This window comes from Macadamia integrifolia, chromosome 9, assembly GCF_013358625.1.
Source record: "Macadamia integrifolia cultivar HAES 741 chromosome 9, SCU_Mint_v3, whole genome shotgun sequence".
NCBI lineage: Eukaryota > Viridiplantae > Streptophyta > Magnoliopsida > Proteales > Proteaceae > Macadamia > Macadamia integrifolia.
This window is the reverse complement of record NC_056565.1, coordinates 1110340-1135821: the sequence shown is the minus strand read 5'-3', so window position 1 is coordinate 1135821 and position 25482 is coordinate 1110340. Positions and strand designations below refer to the sequence as shown.

The 25482-nt window shown below is 38.1% G+C and overlaps 4 protein-coding genes across 6 annotated transcripts; 2 read left to right on the top strand and 2 right to left on the bottom strand.

Moving 5' to 3' along the window:
- Positions 1-1191: 1191 nt before the first annotated feature.
- Positions 1192-5765, bottom strand: LOC122088534 (2-oxoisovalerate dehydrogenase subunit beta 1, mitochondrial-like). Its single transcript, XM_042657830.1, has 13 exons — positions 5489-5765; positions 4498-4609; positions 4373-4408; positions 4215-4274; positions 4078-4135; positions 3898-3995; positions 3564-3653; positions 2891-2959; positions 2725-2811; positions 2495-2590; positions 2342-2419; positions 1437-1523; positions 1192-1351 (listed from the first exon to the last, which is right to left on the bottom strand). The coding sequence occupies exons 1-13, from the start codon at positions 5647-5649 to the stop codon at positions 1316-1318; spliced, it is 1068 nt and encodes a 355-aa protein (XP_042513764.1). The 5' UTR covers positions 5650-5765; the 3' UTR covers positions 1192-1315.
- Positions 5766-8471: 2706 nt separating this feature from the next.
- On the top strand, positions 8472-12975 carry LOC122088514. Of its 3 annotated transcripts, none has more exons than XM_042657800.1 (7): positions 8475-9024; positions 9673-9727; positions 9897-9971; positions 10137-10228; positions 11576-11657; positions 12374-12457; positions 12542-12913. In XM_042657800.1, the coding sequence occupies exons 1-7, from the start codon at positions 8714-8716 to the stop codon at positions 12683-12685; spliced, it is 843 nt and encodes a 280-aa protein (XP_042513734.1). In that variant the 5' UTR covers positions 8475-8713; the 3' UTR covers positions 12686-12913. The 3 variants fall into 3 exon arrangements, with proteins under 3 accessions (XP_042513736.1, XP_042513734.1, XP_042513735.1); XM_042657801.1 differs by having other exon boundaries at positions 8481-9024; positions 12560-12913; XM_042657802.1 differs by lacking the exon at positions 9897-9971 and having other exon boundaries at positions 8472-9024; positions 12542-12975.
- A 1652-nt stretch (positions 12976-14627) lies between these two features.
- On the top strand, positions 14628-16258 carry LOC122089841 (GATA transcription factor 2-like). The gene is made up of 2 exons (XM_042659555.1): positions 14628-14958; positions 15299-16258. The coding sequence occupies exons 1-2, from the start codon at positions 14821-14823 to the stop codon at positions 16004-16006; spliced, it is 846 nt and encodes a 281-aa protein (XP_042515489.1). The 5' UTR covers positions 14628-14820; the 3' UTR covers positions 16007-16258.
- A 3104-nt stretch (positions 16259-19362) lies between these two features.
- LOC122088593 (YTH domain-containing protein ECT4-like) lies at positions 19363-24185 on the bottom strand. Its single transcript, XM_042657907.1, has 9 exons — positions 23868-24185; positions 22969-23045; positions 22683-22839; positions 22421-22494; positions 21656-22255; positions 20901-21494; positions 20604-20816; positions 20376-20522; positions 19363-20250 (listed from the first exon to the last, which is right to left on the bottom strand). The coding sequence occupies exons 1-9, from the start codon at positions 23893-23895 to the stop codon at positions 19972-19974; spliced, it is 2169 nt and encodes a 722-aa protein (XP_042513841.1). The 5' UTR covers positions 23896-24185; the 3' UTR covers positions 19363-19971.
- Positions 24186-25482: the final 1297 nt, after the last annotated feature.

Sequence of the window (25482 nt, the reverse complement as noted above, 5' to 3'; positions counted from 1 at the left end):
TTTTCATTAATGATTTCTGTTAATTAGGTAAAAATAAAAATGAATAATGATACCAAAGAGGGCCTTAGTTTCACACCAGCAATGGCAAAATAAAAATTTTATGTAGTATTAAAGGGGCCGAGCTACAACGAGTCGATTCAAGCCACATGTATTAACAAATCGGTTCAGTCGGGGCACCGACGGGCTAGCACTTACACTGTGAACGTCCGTTTAATAAATGACACATTTATCAATCGGACTGATCCAAGTTGCTTGTCGGGCATGATCTAGCCTATCAATGCGGGCTTAGAATTGACACCCCTAATCTTGACTACCTCAATTTTTGTATTAAAACTAGCAATTGATATGTGGGAGAGCTTAAATCTATAACTAAGGAGGCTATAACAAAAAAAACAATTGATCTATAAGTTGGATATGCTGTATAATTTAGAAGACTCTAGTTAATCTATCTTTTTCCTTGTTTAAATAAATAAATAAATAATAATAATAATAATAATAATATTTGTTTCCTACCACTATTGAAGAGACCTTACACCACTTTGATGGAGATTTGTAACATCATTCAAATAAATATAGATTGAGATCCTAGAAACATGAGCTTGAGCTTGTGATATAGCTACACCTAATTCCCGACCGGTTAATGCAAGAACTATAAATAAAGGACCAGAACTTTATAAACAACTACTTCCCATGATAATAATAACCAGCAACCTCAACGTAACTACTTCAAACCACAATGTACATGACATGCTACTAACCAAAAGCTGATGCACTTGCCACCATGTGCAACCCTCGCACACAACACATTGTATGGAGGATAAGCCTTGCAACTCTTTTGGGGCTGGCTGCTTGTTTTCCCATCATAGAATTTTAATTTACATAATCTATGATCTATCTGTGGATTAAAAGTTCATAAAGATCCAATACATTTGTCTTCCTAATCTCCGTCCAATCTAAATGTTTCATCTTCCATCCTGATAACCGGAACCAGTAGGGCAACCTTGTTTGATTTAGAAGACTTGTCTACAGGCGATCCATTGCCATGGAAAAACCTTTTGAGCCTTCTTTTTTGTTTTCTTTTTCCATTTTGTTTGCAGTGGTAAACTACTGACCTTTAGGAATTATTTGCCACATCAAACACCCCCTTCCCCAAATCAAAGAAAAATAGAATTTTTCAGAGTTGAAAGGGAATGAAGATAAGTGCAATAGCAGATTTCCATTTTTCATGTTCCACATTCATCTAAGGGCAATGCATTTACAGAGGAGGCAGTTCAAGCTACCTTACATATGTGACATACAAGCATAATTTCTTGTTTTAATAATTTACAGTTTCTTTGATTGCATCCAAGATCTGCAATGAAAAGTCAAAGAACATATCATTCTGATAGCATTGAACAAATGCACAAGAAAACAAGAAAGAGAAGATCGAGATCAACCTTGTTCTTGGTTGGCATATAAAAAGGTTCAAATACCAGAGGGAATGGAGTGTCAAGGCCGCAAATTCTGGCTACAGGTGCTTCCAACTGCACAAATTAATGTCAGATTCAAATTGTTGTACTAGATAAGAAGCTACAATGCTGTAAAAAAGAATCAAAGGAGTAGCAAAGTTCCATCATCTGGTGGCAATCCAGACAGTTACACATTTGTTCTAGTGGCAGTCACATCCTTCAGAATACTATATACTAACGATCAGGGGTTTCAAGAATAGCTACCTTTTGGCCTTCTAGGCTCAGCAAAGATTCACATTAGGTATTCCAATTCTGGTGAATATATAAATATTTTGAATTAAAACAGTTCCATTATGCAAAGTTTTCAACTTTCTATCCATGACCATGAACATGAAAAGTTGTCCTACATGGATTTAGGAAGCCATATTGGTTATTTTGACTCTCCCATACCTTTTTTTTATTTTTTTTTTTTGGGGGGGTGGGGGTGGGGGGTGTGGGGAATTCTACATGTAATCTAGACACACGATATATAAGTTGGATAAGTTGCATACCATAAATGCAGCCTATGAATACTTAAGCTATAGATGTGATGTATGTGCAAAGAGAAGGTTGAACATTGGACAGTTTCCACAAGAGCAGGAACAATAGATATGGTGTAAAAGACTCAGGTTACAGAATACCCTGTTACTTTAGGCAAGACATCCAAAATAGAACCAAATGTTCCGAAAGACAATAACGCATCGAAAACTGATGAACAAGTATAATAAGCACTGGTAGTTGACCACCCCCCCCCCCCCTTTCTCTCTTTCTGAAGGACAAAAACTTGCACAAACATGTAGTTCCAGAGTATGAAAGCAACAACAAAATAGGAATCAACATATGCCTGCGTTTACCCTCAAGAAACACCGTTCAGTAATGGATGCAGAGATTTCAGCACCAAATCCTCCAGTCACTGGAGCTTCATGACTAACCTATAAAATAAAACAAAACACAGAATGGTTAGAAGTGAAAGAATCCATGAATCTTTATGAAGCTCTACCACTTACAAGAAGCCTTCCAGTCTTTTTGACAGAGGCTTCTATTGTTTCTTTGTCCCAAGGTATCAAAGTTCGAATGTCAATCAGCTCACAAGAAATTCCATCCTGCAAAGGTTCACAAGCAAATGAAAATCACAGCATTTCAGTTGTTGAAATAGGAAAAATGAATCATTCGGCATATATGAATTATACTGAGGACTTGCTTCATTCTGAATCCATCTGATACTCAGACCACTTACCTTTTCAGCATCAACACAAGCCTGTTCCATGACTGAGAGCTGGGCACCCCAACCAACAAGAGTTATGTCCTTGCCCTCACGAATCACCTAATGGATTATAGAGCATTTAGGTAGTTCCTAACGATCTAAAATGCTTGGTTGCATAGTATAAATAGGTGATTCATACCTCCGCTTGGGATAGTGGCAACATATAATCATGCTCAGGAACCTCTTCTGCTGCCAAACGGTAGAGCCACTGAAATTCAAAATGACATTAACATGGATACAAGCAGCACCAAAAGAAAGACAGGGCATAACATTAGTACTTGTCTAGCTTCTTCCCTTTCCTTTTCCCTCCCCCCCCCCCCCCCAACCCAACCCAACCCAACCCAAAAAACCGCATTACAATGTACGCATCTATTACAACAATTAATGCAACAGCATGATAGTACTAAAAGCATACATTTGGGACTTATAGGAGAAAATGAAAGACTTGCCAACTGTGGGAGTTCTAGTAACATCTCGTATTCCCATCCTCCTTCTGCCATGTTGCCCTTTATCTTTATCTCCATTAAGTTTGTGTTTCCTTCTCCGATTTCACGTATTTATTGTCATCACTAGCCATATGGAGGACTAGTGCCACCTTTCCTATTCTGTTTGAAGCCATTACTTCTGGTTGTGCTTGAAATTGATATATATATATATATATATTTGTCAACCTTAGCTTCTTTGTGTGTCCATAAAATGAGATATTGATTTAGGAAAATAATACCATTATGAATTTGAACTTCAATTTTCATATTTTAGCAACTGCAATATCTCAATGTTTTATATAACTCTGGTACAAAAGCAAGCATTACCTTGGGTTCAAGAAAGATAATGGGGTTTGGGTCACGTATGCATGCCAGCAACAATCCTTTTGCTTGATATGGGCTTCGAGGAACAACAACCTATTACAAGAACCATTGATGAGGTTCAGAGCTCATGGAACAAATTATTAGGAGACTATCGAGAAATTGAGTTCATTCCAACAAGGTTTGCAAAGCCAGTACAGAGCATCTAGCAGATCCTAAACCTTGTCGAGTCCAATAATGACTTGGCCAATTCTAAGAATGAATATATTGTCAGCTCCCTCGATACGTACATTTGTACAATAAGACTCTCCATTCTGCTGTGAGGAGAAGGAAGACATACCTTGAGACCCGGAACATGACAGAAGAAAGCCTCTGGAGATTGTGAGTGATAATGGCCACCATGGCCTACAGCTCCATATGGGGTTCTTATTGTCAAACCTGGGAACAGAAAATGGAATCTCAAGAAGGGAATTTTAGAATCTATTTTTGGGGGGTTGTAAACACTACAGGAAATCTGTACCTCCACAATTGAATTGGTTCCCACTCCGGTATCTAAATTTTGCTGCTTCATTGACAATCTACAGATTAAAAATGGCTAGGATGAATGAAGTTTCAATTGTTTCGTCATGAAAATTTAGAATCTGAAAGGAATCATGCCTGATCAAAAGCGGGATAAATATAATCTGCAAACTGAATCTCAGCAATTGCTCGATTTCCCTATCATGTTAGCAGAACGACCAAATTAAATCTGACAGAAGTTAATGAAGATAGGAAGTCTGCTGGCAAGATGGAATATGAACTTAGTTTGAACGCACCATTGCTGCAAGACCAATACCAAATCCAACAATCCCCTGCATGAATGTGATTAGTATTAAAGTTAGTCTAGCACTACCTGAAATGCATACTTCCATTCAAAATTAAAGTGGGAAAAATGGTATACCTGTTCGCACAGAGGAGTATTAAAAACCCTGTGTTTACCAAATTGATCTGCCAATCCTGTTGTGCAGCGAAAAACCCCACCAAATCTCACATCTTCTCCAAACACATAAGCGCTGTTAAAATGTTCAATTATTAAAAGCAGTACAGAAGACCGGTTACATAAAGTCAAACCAAATAGAATGTCACGAAAAAGAACCAAGACTACCTCTTCATGCAATCATTGAACTCAATAAAGATTTCAGTTGTACTACATACACAACACGCTGAGTTCTCACTTCATCATGTAGGTATTAATGTATTATAAATACATGAAAATATTAAGGATCCATATTACAGTCTGCAGCTAACATAATTTTATGTGGAACACACATATATATAGCACATGATAGTTCCCATTCAGGAAATCTACGATGGCATTTTGACTCCACTGGGTAATAATAAAAATCTGGCATAGCGGATTGTTGATCAAATTTAAAAGATCTCCACAGAGTACCAATTGATGGTGATACCATGGCTGCATCTATTTTTTATAATATTATTCAGTGTCAAAAATGACTTGGAGAATTGTTGGTTGGTTCATGTAAGAAACTGATAGCAGAAAATCCTTGGGCCCCGAATTGATTTAGTCTTACAACTATGAAGGATTGCATACAATAAGAATATATTTATGAGAATAGGAGAGAAATCCACTTCATATTCTCTACAAACCCAGTCATAAAAGTGCCAGTAATTATGAATTCAGCTCTGTGGAAAGCGAGTCATGAACAGAGGGGGAAAATCAACAAAGGAAATTTATTGAAGCTTGGTTTCCTCCTCGAGAACCGAATTGCACGAGAGCAACATCAAGATCATTATTCCTTCAAGCGGTAAACAGGGAAAGCAATTAAGCAAGCAAACAAGGTGCTAAACACCATTAGCACTGATCGAATTAATTTTTATGAAAATTGGAGGATCTGGGTGGGGATGTCTTCAGAAACCAAAAAGTGACATACCGAGGATCTGTTTCCAGTGCGACGGACAGCGCTTGGTTAATTGCAGTAAAGAGATTGACGGTTTTCCCGCTTTGTTGGAGCTTATGTTCATCAGCGGAAGTTGAAAATCCCCTCTTGGAAATCGAAATCCATCGGCCCAATTTATTCAATCTCGTCGCCATGAAGACCTAATAATTACACAGAGGACAAGAAGAGGAGAGAAAGATGAATGACAAGGAAACTCTGAAGACGCAGAGGGACAGACAAGTCATAGGAGCTATCTAATCTAATAAAGAGTCGTCGTGGAGCGGGTCTCCAATATGGAGGGACTGGCGGAGTCAACTAAGGCATCGTTTGAAATATGTTTATTTTCCCATGTGATTCTATTTCGTATTACTTTATCTGATAATGCCAAATAATTTTTACTCTATATTTTATATCTTGTGGTTTGAATGAAAAATCCCACTTTATTTTACTTTGGAAAAACCTTGAAACATTTGGAGTAGTATGATGTTTTTAGTTCTAACCTACACTTTGCAGCTTTTGTGTCTCAGTTGTCATTGCTTTTCATGGCTGTTGTATGTTTGTGCAAGGGATTCAAATTCGTTATAGAATACGTGTGAGAAGAGAACCGATTGTTAATCGATTGCAATCCGCTGATGAACATAAGCTTCAAAAAAGCTCCGATTACAGTAATCAAATTCGTGGAAGCAATAAACTAGCAAACCGAATGCTAACCGTTTAAAAATTATATAAAATCGAAATCGAAACCGTTTAAAATTGTGAAATCTAAACCGTTTAAAAATCGTAGACGCCAAAACTGTTTACTAAATGATTGTGATTTCAAAAAGTGTAACCATTTAGTAACTGGTGCGATTATGGTTTCAACCAAAATATATGTGAACCGAACCCAACCAAACCATTTAAGTCGAAACCGAATAGATTAACACCCTTAGATTGGATGGAAATTTTTTTTTTTTTCTTCATTGCCTAAAAAAAAGATTCAATATTGGGGAGGAAACACTGTTAGAAGCCCAAAAAATGTGAAAATTTCTCAATATCTCCTTAGAAATATTTATATTTGTTAATACTCGATTGTGAAATACTTTTGGACAACTATGCCTAAATCTCTAAACTTACAAAATACTTTCTCCTCTTTTTTACTTTGAATTCTACTATTTTCCTTGTTAACATTCTTGGTCAATCTACTTATATTGTAGGGCTGCTAAATTGCCAGTGTCTATTACTTGTCGCAAGCCCAAATAAAAGAGGAGAATTGGAGCATCAAGTCACAGTTATTGGCACTAGAAAAAACCCTAGCTAAACCTTTCTATGTGGATTCTACTTTTACATTTAGTAGGGTTGCTAAATGATGGGTTGTAATTTTTTTTTTTTTTTTTTAACCCCTATTCTTATTGACATCCTTTAAGATGTCAAATAATGTCACATTTCTTTTGTGCCCTTTCAATATACTCAAAAAGTGTACAAGACAATAACAGTTTTTTTAATTTTGTGTACTCCCATGGTCCAGCAAAGCTCTTCTCTTTGAAGTTTTGTAGAAGTGACCAATATTCAATTTTATTACCATACTCTTTCGGGGGAAATAGATGTATATCGCCCTCACTTTCTTTCTTCTTTGACTATGTGGGCCCCTATATATGCACAATGTGGTTACTTCTTGTGGTGTTTGTACTTTTATTTGTGAATCCATTTGTTTAATCCTCGCATATAGAAAATGTTTTTTTTTTTCTTCCTGTTATTGCCTTGGACTTGCTTCCAAGTAGATCAATATATCACTCCTACAATCACCTCTCCTTTGTGTTCATTGGTTTGGTGAGGAGATCCATGCAAACCACGTGTAGATCCATCAAACACCCTTTTTTCTCCTTTGTGCACATTGGTTTGGTGAGGAGATCCATTAGATGCAAGCCGTGTGTAGATCCATCACACACCCTTTCTTTTGCATTCATTTAGGACTTTGTATATGCTAGAATGGACTTGTTCTTCTACTTGCGTCATTCACCTTGACTTTATAAACTTGTCAAGTTTCTGTCTAGTCGAAGGACATGTTTAGGGCTATATGGGTTTTTTTTTTTTTTTTTTTTTTTATATTTCTTTTTTAATTGTTTAATAGCACTTTAAATACATATACAAGAGAGGGGGAGAGGGAGAAAGGGAAAGGAAGTGCTCATGGCACAAGGTGAAGAAGACAAAAAAGTGGAACCAATGACCTTCTTGAAGCTTACACTCAACCAGCTAAGCAAACAGTTGTCTTCTGGTTATACAAATTTAGGGTCTCAATAACATGCCACATGACACACAACACATCTACAAGGTACATTTATGTCATCCCCAAAAGTAAGTAAATAAATAAAAGAAAAAGATTGGGCACAATGTTGTCTCACTCCCTCCACCCCTGAAAAAGACTTAAAGACCCCCGTCGTTCTCATCCTGCGCTCCCTATTGGCGCATGCCACTAACACCTACAAGTAGGCCCCGTGTGCCCATCCTCAGCCCATAAATAAATAGATAAAGGACTGGGAATTATACATGAATAATAGTTCACACGGCCTTAAAGATTACACGGCTTAAAACCCATTTGATCATATGATTTTTTTCCCATTGGATCGAAATGTTACTCTTTAGAAAAGATTTATAGTTCATTCCTTCCAAAATATCCTTGAAATCATGCATCCATGCAGATCTTTGTTCTGGTTTATGTCTTAGATGGGCCCATCAAAGAGCCTTGCCTTGCAAGGACAGCAAATTTAGCATATTCGCCTCTAAGTCATGGATGGACCTATGAAATATAGGGTGAAGGAAATCCATGAGTGGTGAGTGGGCTTCTAGAGTAATGGGCCCATTTAGCTACTCTTAAGTTCCATGTCCCAACTTCCTTCCGAGTCCCTATCCCATACCGCGAAAAGTCCCAACTCTGTGAAGCGAAAGAAAGATATTCGAGCGGGGAATGAACAACCCGACGCCAACCCGCACTACCAATCGCAACATGTGGCTATGGATCGTTCCGTGAACACAAATTTCCAATAAATTTTTTTTTTTTTATTTTTTGTTTTTTTGGTGCCAAATATGGGATGTGAAATGGGTATTTTCAGTGTGAGATGTTCTGCAACTCTTTCCCTCTTCCTGTCAGTGAATTGAAGTGAAGTGAAGGAAGGCCTTAACGTACCACCAGAGTTTTCCTCTCCTTCGGCCTTCGACTAAAGGAACCTGTAGACTCTTTCGTTTATGGCGCAGTTCACAGTTCAAGGAGGTCTGAAGCTGCTCTTCCATGGTGATAGATTGTCTTTTGGGTTCGAAGTTAAAGACCCGTTTCATTATAAACTTGGCGGTTTGTCAAGATTCGCGGAAGGTCACCCCATTCAACTCCTCGATAAAAATGTCAGGTTGCACAGTTCTACCCGTGTTAGTCGTTCTAGGAACAGGAAATCGACCACCTCTAATGCGGATGTGCCTGACGACGTTTATGATGAAGACGGTGAATATGAAAGGGATGACTTGGATTGCTTCCGAGGTTTGGTCTTGGACATCTCTTACAGGTTAGCCATTTTTAATCTTGTAAACTAAAATTTGTATTAGCTTCTTCGTAAGGGTTCTCCTTGTTCTTTCTTTTTTCCTTATTTTTCTTGTAATCTATAAACTTGAAATAACTTTAATGGGGGTTGGTTTCGAACTACTTTGCACTTTTAGGCCGCGCGGCTTTGGGTTTTTCATAAACTTTTCATGAGTCCTGACTAGGCAGAAGCAATTGCCTTATTCCTTGGTGGTTCCTTAGATGTTCGTAAGGATTACCAACTAATATATTTAATGTGTTTCCTAAGCCTTCCAAGTCGAGAGGGATGTGAACTTAAGTATTGAGGTATGAGAAGGATGTATTTCTGCTCATGTTTATTTCATTGGTTTTTCTCATTTTTGCGTGCATCTCTCTGTTCTTTCGATGAACTTTCCATCATTCAGCACTGAAAGGTAAAGCTCAAAATAGTTGAACTTTTTCGTTGTTGTGTTGGACTACCTCTTGTTAATCTGGGATCAGACATACCTACAGCCATACAGTTCTGTCAAAACATTAATAAGTGCTGTGGTTAATTTTTTTTATTTTCATCTCAAAAAACACTCATAGTTTAAGGAGAAAATGTAGAACTGAATTTTGGTTTTGTTTTTGTTTGTTTATGACCATTCTGTGGTAGGCCAATCAATGTTGTCTGCTGGAGGCGTGCTATCTGTTTGGAGTTCATGGAGAAGGTTAGATTGGTAGTCTAATTCAATTTGTTGGATTTTAATAAATTAGGCATGCATAAGTATGTATATGCATACTTCTTTTTACCGTAATTGAATCTCTCCCCCCCACCCCCTTATAGAACCTCTTAATCCATCTATTGAATTTGACCCTATTTCCTCTCCCCCCCGGCAGGCTGATGTTCTAGAATATTATGACCAGACTGTAAACTCTCCCAATGGATCCTACTATCTACCAGCTGTCTTAAGGGTACAATCAAATATTTATGGTTATAATTATTCGACTTTTTTAATTGGGACTCTACTTAATTTAACTCCTCTCAATATTTTTCTCTAATACTTTTTTTCAATGAATTTACTGCACACATATTGGAATCAGTCCATCTCAACTGATTAAAATCACTCCCATTTCCAGGTTCCCCATTTACTGCAGGTTGTCAAGAGAAGAAGAGTCAAACAAAACCTTAGTCGTAAAAGTATATTTTTCCGGGATATGTTCACTTGTCAGTAAGTAATTTGCTGAAGTATTTGGACTCTTGTGATCAGTTTGGCATTTGCAAAACAAATTACACAAAAATAGTTACTTGGTTCAAATGCAGTTGGAGGTTCCAATTGGGTGATTGAACTGATCCTTGTTACACTGTATGACATAAAAATAGGATGAATGCATATGTTGATAAGTGGTAACAAATAAATGGGCTGTTATGTAGATTAATTGCTTATATTCAATACTTATTAATTCACCCCAGATCTCATAGTTTTATTTTAATTTTTTATGGCGATGTAGGACTTTGAGGGACTTTGGGTTCTATGACTGAGTCAAAATAACAGGGATTCAAGGATTGGCTGGTTGATGTTCTATGCCTATCTAGAAGGGGGAAAATTATGAGAGCAGAATTGGAGTTTAGGATTTAATATTTAATAGGTACGAAATGTTAATGGAAGTTAAGGGTTTGTAGTTTGGGATTTAATAGGAATGAAATGTTAATGGAAGTTAAGGGTTTTGCTTGGAGATTAGAAACTGGCACTAGAGCTTATTGGTGGGTTAAAGGAAGGATGACTGATTTTTATGAAAAAATTAAGGTGGCCTGTTAGATGGATATTTATGGTGGACTGCATGATGAGATTGGCAGTTGATTGCTTGGGTTTTGAGAACTAGGTTTTTGGATAGAATGCTGATTGTATTGGAAAACCGAGGAGAAAACTGACAAGTTGAGAAAAATGGAATAGAAGTAAAGTGAGAGATAAAACATAGTTGAAAAAGACTGGACAGACCTGACCATTGAACCATATTTAACTGTAGAAGCCCATGTTTTCAGTTTCCATCCAGTTTTATGACAACTGTATGGTTAATCCGGAAAAAGGAACCAGACTACTTACAACAAATATTTGATCCCCTAATTTTAGCTAAAGAGCATTTGAAAGTATGAATTTATTCTCTTTTTTATAAGTTGATCAGTAAGTGTAATTTCATGTTCATCATATTTTCTCTAAAAACTAAACTGGAATAAAACAATATTTGTATCCTTATCTTCACAAGTTATCGTAAATGAAGATCATAAGAAACTTTGAACAGCATGTATTTCCTTGCCTGATTTAACAGTCTAGTGCATTTTTCTCCTGTCAATTTTCTTAACTGATAAATCCAATTGATGACTTCTTTTGAAGTTTTACTCTGCTGAAAACAGACTGGAAATTTTAGCGGGTACATAGAATGGGAATGTGTAAAATCAGAGGCATATATTTAGAGACAAGGTTGTAACATGTTTATCTCCTACATAGAATGGGAATGTGTAAAATCAGAGGCATATATTTAGAGACAAGGTTATAACATGTTTATCTCCTTTTTAACAGGTATTGCTCTTCAAGAGAAAGTTTGACCATTGACCATGTTCTGCCAATTTCTCGGGGTGGAGTATGGAAATGGGAGAATCTGGTAAGTTGGCACCAGGAACTTGTATGTTTTTGCCACAGAGAAAATGGTTTGTCCTTTTGTCAAATGCTTCAGAGGATATCTTTGATTTTCTTCACTTTTTTTTTTGTCTTAATTTGGTAAAGTTATATGTGGTTGGTCTTAATTTGTTGAATTAATATGTGGTTGACTCAATTATCTGTAAATTGTCCAAGAGTTTACCACTCTGCTCTTCTTGGGTATTTATAGTGAATAGAAAATCTCTGCTTGGACTTTGTATTAATCGAAGTGGTTGGGTTCTAATTCATGATCCCGTCTTGCTGTGAAGTAAAACAGGTTTCCAGGATTGGTGACAAACCAGAAGATATTTGCACCCACGAAATGGGAGAACACATAGACCCAGGATAATAGTAGAGTCCTTGTAAAATAAACTTGGGGTTTTATAGAAAATCCAGACATTTTTTGCATGGACGAATCAGGTTCTGTTATAAAAAAATCTCCCAACAAATTGGATGTCCGTACTCTCAGAAGATTGGATGACTTACCTCCTTTTCTTGCCATGTGGTTTGCAGCTGCATATATTGAAGGCAAACCATTGGACACTATTGGATGGGTGGGGTCTGTTATTAGGGTGTTTCTAAAGTCTGTGAACTCATGCAATGCCCCGTTTTCATGTCCTCACCCAATGCAATAACCTTTTGCAAGAATGCTTGTATCTATGTGATTATTCCGTATGGCAGGTTACAGCTTGTGCGAAATGCAATTCAAGGAAAGGTCAGAAGACTTTGGAGGAAGCAAACATGAAGCTGAACAAGGTCCCTAAGGTATCTGCTTGTTCTCCCTTTTTGAAGTGTCATTAGCTTAGCAACAGGGATAAGAAAGCACTGCATCACTGTCGATTGTACAAGTACTCTTTGATCTTGCAGGCCCCAAAAGAATATGACATACTTGCGATACCTTTGACAACTGCTGCTATGAAAATGCTGAGGATGAGAGAAGGGACACCAGATGAGTGGCGTCAATACCTAGCGAAGCCAACTTCAGAGCCATGAAGATGGTTGTAATGTGCATATCTATACTCCGTACATATTGGATACTGCCTGACCAAAAAGTAGTTGGAAAAGTTTATCAAGTGCCTAGTTTCTTCTAGTGAGTCTTCTTGATGCATATATAGTTCATGTATAGTTACCGAAGCCCAAAATGTTGTAATTTCATCTCATTGTACATTTACTGAAGCTTAATATGTTGTACTATAATCTCATTAACCTTTACTTTGTGCCTTAAATCTGTTCAATTGAAATAGAAGTATCAATGCATTAAACTGACAGGAAATTGATTTTCACAGTGCTTGTCAAGAATCAATTGTATATTTGGTTCTCTTTAATATGGTTCAGTAAAAGCATTTCTTCATTGATAGTATGAAAATAGAAATCTTCTCTCATTATGATTTGTGGTGCCCCATTAATGCAATTCTGATTTCATAGGGAAAAAGTCAAGCTAAGGAGGGATTCTCGGATAAAGTGATGATCTTCCAAAGTAATATGAATTTTCTCATATGAGAAACCATGAGAAATGCAGCCCAAGCCAGTGAGGACTCTCAGAACAAACAAATTGCTGTTAATTGGAGGCATTTACTTGCACCCGAAGAAAGACTCAAGGAGACTAAACTGTGGCTTATTTTAAACCGACACCCCCCAATCCCCACCCACCACACACCCCCCCCCCCCAAAAAAAAAAAAAAGAGTTTCAAAAGTGAATGGGAAAAAGGGGTGCACGGTTGTTCCCTATGATTACTTATGTAAAAATTCCATTTTGCATTTCAACCACTTGTTCTTGAAAGTAACCCCTCCACTCATTATTATGGTTCTAACTTTTGCCAAATGAAAGAAGGGGGGGACATCATGATCAGTTGTGGTTGATAACAAATTTGGTACGGGGAAGGCTTCTGACTATAGTAGAGTAGAGTTTGGGCCTCTTCTGTCTGTGTAACTTACAGTAATATACTTGTAGACCCATGTTCAATGGCACTTAAACTACAACTACAAGAGAGAGGGAAGAGGGAGGAGGGAAAGGAGGTGCCTTATGGCACAGTTATATACCCATGTTAAAGAGTTAAAAAGCAGAGATTCCTATTTCCTATCCCAGCATTCACTACACTATCTCACACACAGAACATCACTCAGCACCCAAATGAGGAAATCTAACTTATACAAGAAAAAGAAATAAAAACAGTACAATAAGAGAAGAAGATACCATGCTGCCTGTTAGACCGTTAGCCCTCCTTTTGTTTCATCATAGGGACTCTGCAGTCTGTAGCTGTGACTTTAGGTTATGTTTGCTATATATTCTTGGAATAGATCCTAGGTCTAGAAGGTATTCTGAAACTTGATTCTTTCTATTTTTCATTTCACAAAGCATTCTAGACCCAGAATATATTCCCAGAATACATATCAAAAACAGTTACACAGCTCAAGTGTCTGCAGGTAAGATCATTAAGGAAATATATTTGCATCCCGGGCCTTTTTTTTCTTCTATTTTTTGGCACTTCGCAGAGAAAGATTCGCTTTTTAATGGACAAATCATGGTTGGGCGGCTGTAGAGAAAATAGTTCTACCCTCAAATATTATCATTTTTATTGTTATATTGTTCATGTAACTATGCAAGTAAATGTGGGAATTAGGATTTAGGACACGCAAAAGCAACAATTCAACTACTCTTTGACCAAATCCCCAAAAAAGGAAGAGAGGGAGGGAGGGAGGGAGGGAGGTTTGAATTCATGAGTTATATTACTGGGCCCACAAAAGCAGGCCCATTTTTTTTCCCTCTCTTCCTAACATTTATTTCCTCTCCCTCCCTTATCACCCAAGAAGAATAACTAATCCAACAATTATTAAATTGAATTTTTTTGCTGAAATCCATAAATAGGGGAAATTTATGGAAAATACAGACAGAAGGTTGTGTGCTGTGGCCCTGTGCGGAAGACCTTTTGTGTGTGTGTGTGTGTGGGGGGGGGGGGGGTTAGAGCGGTGTGGTTCTTCCGTTTTTTGCTTTCTCTACCGACAGAAACGACTCCACAAAGAGCAGAAAGGGACTAAAAAACATTTACTTTGTGTCTTGTAACTTTTGTTAACTTCTCTCTTTCGCTGTCAGCTCCTTTTGGTTGGTTCAACCTTAACTATACTTGGCTATGGACTTCTCTCGGAATGTGCCAGTCTCCGGTGGCTTGCAGTCAGAACTGCCGCCGGAGCAGCTTATGTCTCCGGCTCCCTCTTCGCTTGGGGGTTTTTCTGGTTCTTTGGACGACCTTTTCCCAGCTGAAAACACGGTGAGTACCTGTATACCTTATCTCTTGTTTTTCGTTTAAGCAGGGAAAAAAAAATTTGACGGTTCTTCTGGGTGTTTTTTTCCTTTCATATTTTACCTTTTTGCTAAATTTTTGTTCCTCCTCGAGCTTTCCTCACCATGTATGGTTACTTGGAGATTAAAAAAAAAAAAATTCCTACATTTTTCTTTCTGGAATACTGATGGTGGCAGCAGAGTTTCTTTAAGGAGTTAAATCATAGCCCTATATTATAGTTGCCATATGATTGTATGTTATATTTTCAATCCTCAATTTTTTGGTAATTGTTTTGTTTTTAATTATTATTATTATTATTGAAATGCAGGAAGGTGATGTTGGCTTAGAATGGCTCTCAATATTTGTAGAGGACTGCTTATCCAGCAGTGGAAACTGTATCCCAGCACCTAAAAGTACCCAAAACAACCAAAAGCCAAAAGCCTCAAAGCCCTTACAGAGAAACCATCATAACCCATCTCTTCATCAAGACTTTGTAATCCCACCAGGCAAGGCCAGAAGCAAAAGGAAAAGAGCTACTGCAGCCCCTTTAAGCAATTGGTCTCATATGGGAGTATACCCACAAAACCAAATCCTTCATCTCAGCTCCTCAGATCCTCCTCTACTCCGGCAAGCATATTGGTTAGCTGATAGTGAACTCATTCTGCCCAACAAGGTGAACAATAGTAGTAACAGCAACACCTGTATCAGCAGAAAAACAAGAGATGGAGAGGAAAGAAGACAGGAGAAAGTGGAGGTGGTGGTGAGCAAGGAGAGCTCAGAGGGTGGTGGTAATGTGGTTGTGCAGCCAAGGAGGTGCACTCATTGTCTGTCTCAAAGGACACCACAGTGGAGGGCAGGTCCTCTAGGTCCCAAAACACTGTGCAATGCATGTGGGGTGAGGTTCAAGTCAGGCAGGTTGCTGCCTGAGTATCGGCCAGCCAAGAGCCCCACCTTTGTGAGCTATAAGCACTCCAACTCTCACAAGAAAGTGATAGAGATGAGGATGTCTTTGCCCTCCTCTGTTCATACTGAGTAGTAACAGTAGCGGTATTAGTATCATTAATTTCTTCTTTCTCCATCTCCATATGTAAAGATCATCAGACTCAGTCCCCCCCCCCCCCCCTTTCTCTTGGAACAAGATGGTTATTATATTTAATCTTACACCAGTTAAGCCCCAACCCTTCTTCCCCAATGAAGCAGGAGAGTCCTAAAAGGGCATTCTATTTCGACTCAAAGAATCATTCCTGATTAGTGTGGATAAATCTTTCTACTTCCATTTTTACTGCTACTCATTTTCTATTCCTTTTCCTCTCTCTCTCTCTCTCTTTTGCTTAAATTTTTTTCCTTTTTATAGGCTTATTGCCCTTCTGGCTGGCTCCCTTTGCAGAGCAGAGATAACATATGTCTCCCGCATGCACGTGATTTATCATTCTTCCATCCCTAAAATTCTCAGGAAAATGGAAAACAGTTTTAAGATTCTTTTGTCCTTTTCTCATATTCTTTTCCTATCTTGTCTCTTTGGATTACTGGTTTTGCCAACCAAAAGGGATAGAAATTCAATGGATAAGAAGACATCATTACCGGATTACCCTAAGCACGGCTCACATGTTCTCTAAATTTTAATCTAAACGAACTTTGCAAGTGATGAATCGAAAATTTAAGAATCATCCAAAGATGAATGGATGTATAGATGAGATTATCCCATTACAAACGTGTGTAAATGATTAAATTTGGAATTGAAATATTATAAGTGATCAATTCAAACCCTTTTCAACATATGTAACGGTAAGAATTACCGAATCAACTTTTCACATGGCAAAATTTATCAATTTTTTTTTAGTTGGTGGAAACAAAATCTATCATTTCGATCCCAAAAAAAAGCTCTCTAAATGTGCCTTTCCACAGATAATTTTCCCTACCAAATACCTCCAAATGTTAACATATACCAAATGTTGAAGAAACACGGTAATAATGTTAAATCACCTGATTTGTAGTTCTATACATCTTGAACAACTCAATTCAACACAAATGAAGGCTGTGTTTGTTATGCATTCCTAGAATAAATTGTGAGTCTAACGAGAATATATATTGATTTTTTATCAAAAAAAAAAACCATATTTTGATGAAGCAAGAAAATAGAGAAGAATCGGATTTTATAATGCATTATAGATTCAAAATCTATTATATGATACATACCAAACAATGCCTAAGCTTTCTCTCAAACCAAAGTATTTTGGGGTCGACCACATTAATCTTGTTATACCATTCTACTTTTTTCAAGATGTTCGGTTCATCATTATTCTAAGGTTTTCCAAGTAAAAACACCAAACCCAAGTTCACACAAAACTTATATAGGAAAAAGAATGAGGCCCGACAGTGCCTCGAATTACCCTCTCAAATAGAGCAATGAAATGATTACACTACCCCTCCCCTTGGATGCTAGCACTCACGCTCCCATTGCATAGGGGCCACACAGCCTGGCATCAAACCCCTTCCCAACTTATATATTACTTAGCGATGAAAAAAACTCTATTGGTTTAGTGTAAGGAACACTCAAACACAACCCCTCTTTTTAGGCCACTGTGAAAAGATGCTCCTGTCCCTCTAAAATAGGGGTTGTCTGAGCGTTCCCTATGTCAGAATGAGAATGTTCTTCCTTTACTTAGCATTAGATTGGTGGTTTCTTTGTTTCTTAAATGAAGGATACCAACAACAACAACAAACTCAGTCTTATCCCAATTTAATGGAGACAACTACATTGATCTAAGCAAAAGCAAAACAGAGCAATGAAAGTAAAATAAATTAAAATAATAGAAATGAAGGATACCTAAAATCCAAAAAAAAAAGGAAGGGAAGGAGGGGTTTGGGTAAAGTACTTGACACTCTTCACTCGAGTGAGAAGATTAATCCATTGATTAATAATCTACGGAATTGCCATTTTGGGGGGCCGTGGGTGGCAATTTGAGCATATAAAGAAGTAACAATTTGACTGGTAGTTGGGACCTAAATCAAAATTCTTTTCAGACCCAAGAAATGTTAAAAGCCTTGGCAAGGTTTTATTACCTCTCGTGAAAATCCACATACATTTCTTAGGAGGAGAGGGTGGTAGCTTAAGCTTAGCCACACTCAGGTTACCTTACTTGCAAGAACGGAACAAATCTATTCTTTAGGTTACCCATTGTTTCACTCCTTATTTCCCATTTCATTAGTCCTTACCAAATGGGTAGATCCCAATTTCCTATTCAGTCATTCTCATTCTATAATCTAACAATTACAGGACTTTTGAAACTTTAGAAACCATGTCCTCCAATACAAGACAGTCCTTTTGGTTTGGTCTTCTGCATTCTATCTTCCTCACACAATAAGCTCCATATAATTGAGATTTTGAGATTAGAATTTAATTTTAAATTCAAATGGGGAAGAGATTAGCAAAAGATGACACCTCTATGATTATAATAAGCAGTTCATCTAAAGTGGCGACCATATAAAGATGGGGGGAGATATCAAGATATTTATAAAGGAACCGCAAGGTATTAGAATGGGCTTATAAGGGGATTGAAGAGATGTTTTGATTATAAAGGGTCATATCCACCATCCAATAGAGGCGGAGATTAAGCAGCAAAGGACTTTGACGTGGTGGTGGGGGTGGGTTGAGGCTGCATGATTGAGTGCCTCTTTTAGTGTATGGGCTATTGTTTTGTCTGCCTCATGAGTCATGACTAGGGTTCCCACCAAAGGCCATGCATGATCTTCCCCTTTGAAATTTTGTAACACACCCACACCACAAGAGAGAGAGAGAGAGGTGGGCAATTCCAATGAATGAATGAAGCCATCAAAGATGTTACCGTTTCCCCTTAGGGAAGGATTGTTTTTTTTTTTTTTTTTTTAAAAAGAGAAACATAGCCCTGCAAATGACTACTAAACCCCCTCTGGAAAGATGGATATCCCGCTCATAGTGATGCATCCACCACAACTTGGTACTATCTTGAAATTACTAACACAATTATGTCAAGTATCAATCACAAAAGTTTTTACATTTTGATTTTGACCAAATTTTGTATAGATTCCCAATATATAAGTATTATTTGAGATGTAGCGAAGAGCAAAACATTGATAATGTCCCACAAGTTGTCTAGTTTCATTAGACGCCAAATGAATCTACCAACACATGCAGCAAAGATCAAGAGTAGTGCCAAACCAAAATTCTTCCAAATATAACCTGATTTTATGTTGGCTTTTCAATATATCAGTTGGCTCTTTAGTTCATGCTGATATAAGATTCTCCTTCTCGGATTGCCAAACAATAAAGTGGCGGAACACAATTAGTGCTGCAACTTGATATATTCAAGTTATTTCACCATAAAAAAAAAAAAAAAGTTGAACAAATTAATCTTAGCCAAAAAACCAAAGAACGTTGAACTAACTAGTCTTTGTTGAACGAAAAAAGTAAAAACATAAACTCTTCATGCTCTTCCAACTCTATTGAACTATGCCACCTGATAACTGGTCCTTCTACAGATACAAAGCAGATTTACATGATGAAAAACCAAAGAAAAAGGGTAAATTGAGGGAAAGAACATTTAAAAAAGAAAAAAGAAAAGGGCAAAAGTAAAAATACCAAAACCCCGAGAGAAATACTGTTAGGAGAGCTACCCACCACCTATAAAACCAAACCCATCAAATCCTAAAGCCACAGGAAGAGGTCATAACGGTAAAAAACAAAATGGCAGAGAAGAAAGACTCAAATATTCAGAGATCCTGAGATGATATTGAACCTGCCTCCCTATAACTAGGAAAAATCTAAGGAGGCATTTCCATCTCTCATCTACATTTTATTGTCTTCTAGTAGGCCAGATCAACTTGGAGACCCTAATCTTGGGATGTCGGGGCAGTGTTTGCTTCTGAATGCTAAATCTAGGTCAGCAAAACTTCTTACCCACTCTCGTAAGCAACCCCACAAACTACATACCACTTTGGTGAGAGAATTAATTCCATGGATAACTAGCATCCATTTGCCACCCCATTAGCTACAACCCTTTTCTCTGTCACAGCTGGTTTAGCACCCTTTGGGGCATCTCCAGCTCCGGCAACTGACTCATTCTCTTCAGATATCTTGTGTTCACCATTTGACTGAATAACTGCTGAAGCAGCGCCCACCACCGGCTCCTTAGGCATAGCTGAGACCACCTCCAAAGATTTTTGTAGTCTAGGTTTTCCATTAGCCATTTCTTTATCTTTTTCATCACAGAGAGAAATATGAGTGGACTTCCCATCCCAAACCTACACATCAGCAGTGCAAATCAGTTGATCAGAACTACTCTACACAATAAGAGATTTGGAAAGCCAAACAAATGCAGCTACTTTGATGTGTAGAATATCTAAAACGAGGGCAAAATATGTTTTACCTGTTTCTGAAACTGCTGTTGCTTAGCCCTTTTTTCCTGCATTGTCTTTTGCCGAGCCTCATAGAACCCAAAATCATCCAGGATGCAAGTCTTGCTAGAATGATCCTTGAATATCTTGAGCATTTGAAGCCCCTGCTCGAACTTGACCTGCAACCACCACTAACCTTGTTAATGAAACCAAATGAATAGAATAAAATTGCACTAAAAATGATTCAACAGGTACCCCACCTCCTGAGTGTCCCTACTGTTAGTGACAGGCTTGTTCTCATTGTTTTCGAGGGTGATGTGCTTCAACAATCCGTTGGGTACATCCTTTACAATATGCCACTTCACAGGGAAACAACCATTCCACTTGTCTTGTTGCCAGTGCTCCACATTCTTGTTGAAATCAACTGGACCTACCATCTCTGCAAGTCCAACGAACTGTCCACTGGTATTGACCTGAGAAAAAATTAAAATGGCCTTGTAACCATGCTAATCTGTAACAGGGGAAGTTAAAGGCCCATTAACAGGATTATCTCTTACCGAGAAGAACAAGAATAACGGACAGCCACCAGACTTCTCCTGTGCCTCCTGGTAGCCAGCATCCAACTTCTTGTTGCCATTGGGTGTGCTAGCCCACACACCATACTTTATGCTCTTGTGTACATCATCCTCGCTATATGATTTAATAATAAAGAACTTTGCATTTGAATGCTTCTCCGGGAAGTGTGCCCGATTGTACTGTTCGCCATCTGCAATCAAACTAGAATTTTCCTTGTCCTTCTCAATATCAGTCACATTTGATGGGAGGTTTTGTCCCTTAACTGCTAATGTGATAGGTACGAACCCTTTCTGATTCTTAAAGCTTTTGGCTCTTGGGCCCCTGTTCAATTCATTCAAACCATCCATGTTCTCATTTCCATAGCCAAAGAAACCATTTCCACGCCCTCTGTTTTTGTATTTGCTATCAACAGCCAACCACCCACGCCCATTTGCCCTGGAGTCATAACCATTTGATCCAAAACCTGGACCACCTCTAACAGTATTACTTCCATACATCCTGTTGTTTGGGTACATCCTATTCATGAATCCAGGAGCAGGGTTCATGCCAGACGTGGGTCTCGGGTGGTGCAAACCCTGCAAATAGATTTAGTTAGAAAAGAGTAATAATTACCGACAGTGCAAGTCTGATGAATTCATCAATTAAACAAAAAAAACAAACAATAGATAGAAGAAGTATTACACAAACAATAAATCTAAGACTTTGTTCTCAAATTAAATAAGAAACATAAACTTACCATAAGATGAGGAACAGGGCGAAGATTCGAATTCCTCCCAGAAGGACCATTACTGATATGCGATACAGTTGAAGAAACAGAACTGCTTGTAACAGGTCTAGGTTGCCCATCCGAAAAAATTGGGCTATCCAACCATGGAGCAGCTGATCGCATACCATCGAAACAAAATCTAGGGTCCTGATAACCAGAAGCAGGGATGCCACCTGGCAAGACACCTCTCAAATATGACCCATTGGAATTCAAAGACGAATTTTGGTAGCTGGGTCTTAATGGCCCAGATGTATTATTTCCATCTACATTCCCATTCACAATTCCATTACTATTTCCTTTGGCTGTTTCTACTGGCAAAGGCACCTGCTCAGAAGCAACAGACGTGGAAACATCCCCTTGAGGAACAGTGGGCTGGTTAGGAGTGTAAGGCCCACTAGGGGGGGTTGGTGGCTGATAATAAGGGGCAGGATACTGGTAGTGTTGGGGTCCATACAGCTGACCATCATGTCCCATTGTAGGCACCGGAGAACCTGCTGGGGAGTATGGTCCATAAGGTGCATATCCATAACCATGGTGATACATGAGTGATCCATTTTCCCCATAAACTCCCTGTCAACAAACAATTCAAGTTGAACATCAAAACAAACTCTTAAGAATTGCAAGTAATATCAGTAATGGGGACAAGAGATAGAAAACAGAATGTTTAAACATGCCTACAATCAAAAGCACACATCTTCGACAAAAGTAATTATATAAGCAAGCAAAATAACTCACAGGGGACATCTCCACTCCATCTGGATTTACATATCTAGAGTAGTCATCCCACTCGTTAATAGGTCCATCATAACCTGTAATTTTGAGTTTATGAATGGTTACAACAGTACAAAAAAAGGACAATTTATCAACAAATCACTAGGAACATTTTTAAATAAACTGTAACTATTTGCATCAGCAAACCAATTGTTACTGTGTAGCAAAATCCTTGCACAGAGAGAATCCCATATAGGTAAAAGTATTGAGCAAAAGATCAACTTACCCCCATAATAATATGCAGTAGATGGATATCCATTAGGAAGATAGCACATTGTTGGATCCACGAAGTCCTGAAGTAGAGGAGTTATAGACCTCTCTAATGGAATTTGACCATTTGGCACATCAGCAGCATCAACTGATCCAAATGGTATAGCAGAAGCCTGTGTATGGTAAAGATAAAGAACATCATAACAGAGACACTGAGGTTAAAATTCCAATAAAGACAAGGAGTAGAACCAAAGCAGTAATTTTCATTCAAAGCTAGAGTACGTTTCAATGTCGCAAATTACCTTCTTGGTGGCCTCAGGAACTTCAAGAGTCTTGGGCTGAGAATCTAATGACAATTTCTGCAGTAAATCCGCAGCTTCTGTGGTAGGAAGAGTTAAGGAACAGTCTAGGTTTGCGCAACATCAGTCAGCTACTAAAAACATTACTTTCTTTAGAGAACAAAACAAGGGGGTAAAAAAGAAAGATAAGTAAACTAACACATCTTTCAATTGTCTCAAACAGATGAACTTCCATTAAGGTATTAACATAACATACAAAGCTCTTCCCCAAAAAAAAATTAATAATAATAATAACAAAACTTGGTTGACACTCAAATTCCAATAGCCAAAATAATAGGTACCGCAAAAATTCTACCCTATACACCTTTATAAACAAAAAAAAATTATTGGTTTATTGCTGTGAAAGAAAGAAAAAAAATACCGTATGCAAAATTCGAACGAATCACAAAAATAAAAAACATAGATCTCCAGAAACAGCGCCGCAAGCTAAAACCTCGCCAAGCACAATTAATAGCAGAAACCCAAATAGATAAGCCCTTTCAATAACTAAAGACCCCTCCCATGACAAATTTCCAAATGGCTCACCCTAAATAAATCTCACCAAGCCATCTCCTCATGAGAAAAGAAACCAAATACAACATGACGAAACCCAAGAAGAGAAGTGAAAAAAGGGGGGAAAAAACACATATCCATAGTCTCCAGATCCACAAGAAACCCCTAAACAAAACCCATCAATCTAATCACACACCAGCAGAAACCAGACGGCAAAGAGCGAAAAATCAAATCCGATGCGTCAATATCGTACAAAAAATAAGATCCCAAGGAGAAATGGTAGGAAAAAAAAAAAAGCTAATCCAAATAACAATGAACAAATTAGACACAAGATCTATAGTGAAGGATACGATCTGCAGGTGGGGCAGCAGCTGCCATGATCCGACCTTCGGAGGAGATAAGCAAGGGAGGGGAGTACTCCTGTTCCCTAAAACGTTAAAGAGGGGGATAAGGCGCGGGAGTTCTGGAGGAGAGAGAAAAACCCTAGGGGATAGAAAGAGGGGAGAAAGGAAGGCGCGGGGGAACTTGGGGGGTCAGCCGCCAAGGGTTTGGGTTTGGGGAAGGAGAGGGTTTTTTGATCAATGAAAAAGCGATGATTCAAATAGCACCACCAATCCGCCCTTCAAAACCGGATATTTCTTTCTCTCTCTCTCTCTCTTTTCTTTTTTCCTGTTGAAACTCTTTCCTTTCCCTTTTTTTATACTTTTCCTTAATTTCTTCCTTTCGCACTTCCGCTTGAAATCTAAAAAGTACTGTTCACAGTTCACGTGAGAGAGAGAGAGAGAAACCCTAATCATCAAAGGACCAATCTATCCCGTGCCTCAAGGAGTGTTTAGGGCCCTCTACGTTGTTGGGCTGTGGGCCTGTGGCTGGCCACATGAAGTCGCTCAAGGATATGGGTTGGGATCCGGATCCTCTCCCATGCTGGAGGGATGCAGTGAGCATATCACGGGTGAGAGTAGTGGATGATTTTTATGTGTTGGAGAGGCCTATTTCGTCAAGACGATAAAAACCGTTTGATTTATGACAATGGCTCTCTCTTATTTCTCCCAACCCCCCTTCTCCCTTAAGGTCATTGTAAGGCCAACCTGAGCAAGACATTGGTATCAGCATCGATTGATATTGGTATTGATTTGGATTGGCCGGTGTCAGATTGAACCATTTTTTACCCCTTAAAATATCAATGTCTTTATTTTTTTTTTCCATTTTACCCTCTTCTATACCAATGCCATCAGTATAGTATTAATATCATATTGGTATTAGATATTGATGATATCAATACATATCAGCCAAACGACTGACACAATATTAATACCTTGAACCATCAATTTTAGATAAATGATACGGTTGACAAATGCAATATAAAGTGTTGCGAGTCTTGGGACTCATTGTTGTAAACATCATATTTGTGCAAGAGATCGCATTTTGGGCAACATTGCATCATGTTCTCTATATTAGATCGGTTGTAAGGAAATTTCGTAATTTCATTTTTTTCTTCGTCATATGTTAGATCAATTGTATATGTGGGGCCATCCAATGTGGTAGATCCTGGCTAAACATCAAGGTAGTAAAACTCTACTTCTATTCTACCCAAAAAAAAAATCTAATTCTATTATTCAGCCCTGTTTGTTCTGTTGTAAAAATTTTCTCCACGCAAAATTTTCATATATATATATATTTTAAGTTTCACAATAGAAAACCTTGTCAACATAATATTTTTATTTTCTGGCATTTTACATGGAAACATTGGAAGATTTGGAGGCGAATTCATTGCAACTGTAATTATGTAACTAAAAGGCTAGTATAAGTTCCCCACATCATCATCTCCACTTACCATGTTTCAAGCTTTTAGCCCAAATGCTAATAAGGTGGTTCCTCTCCTCTCATTCTTTGTTATTGTTATACCCATGTCTTAAAATTTCTATTTTAATTGTACAAATGAAGCATCGAAGGATATCAATACCG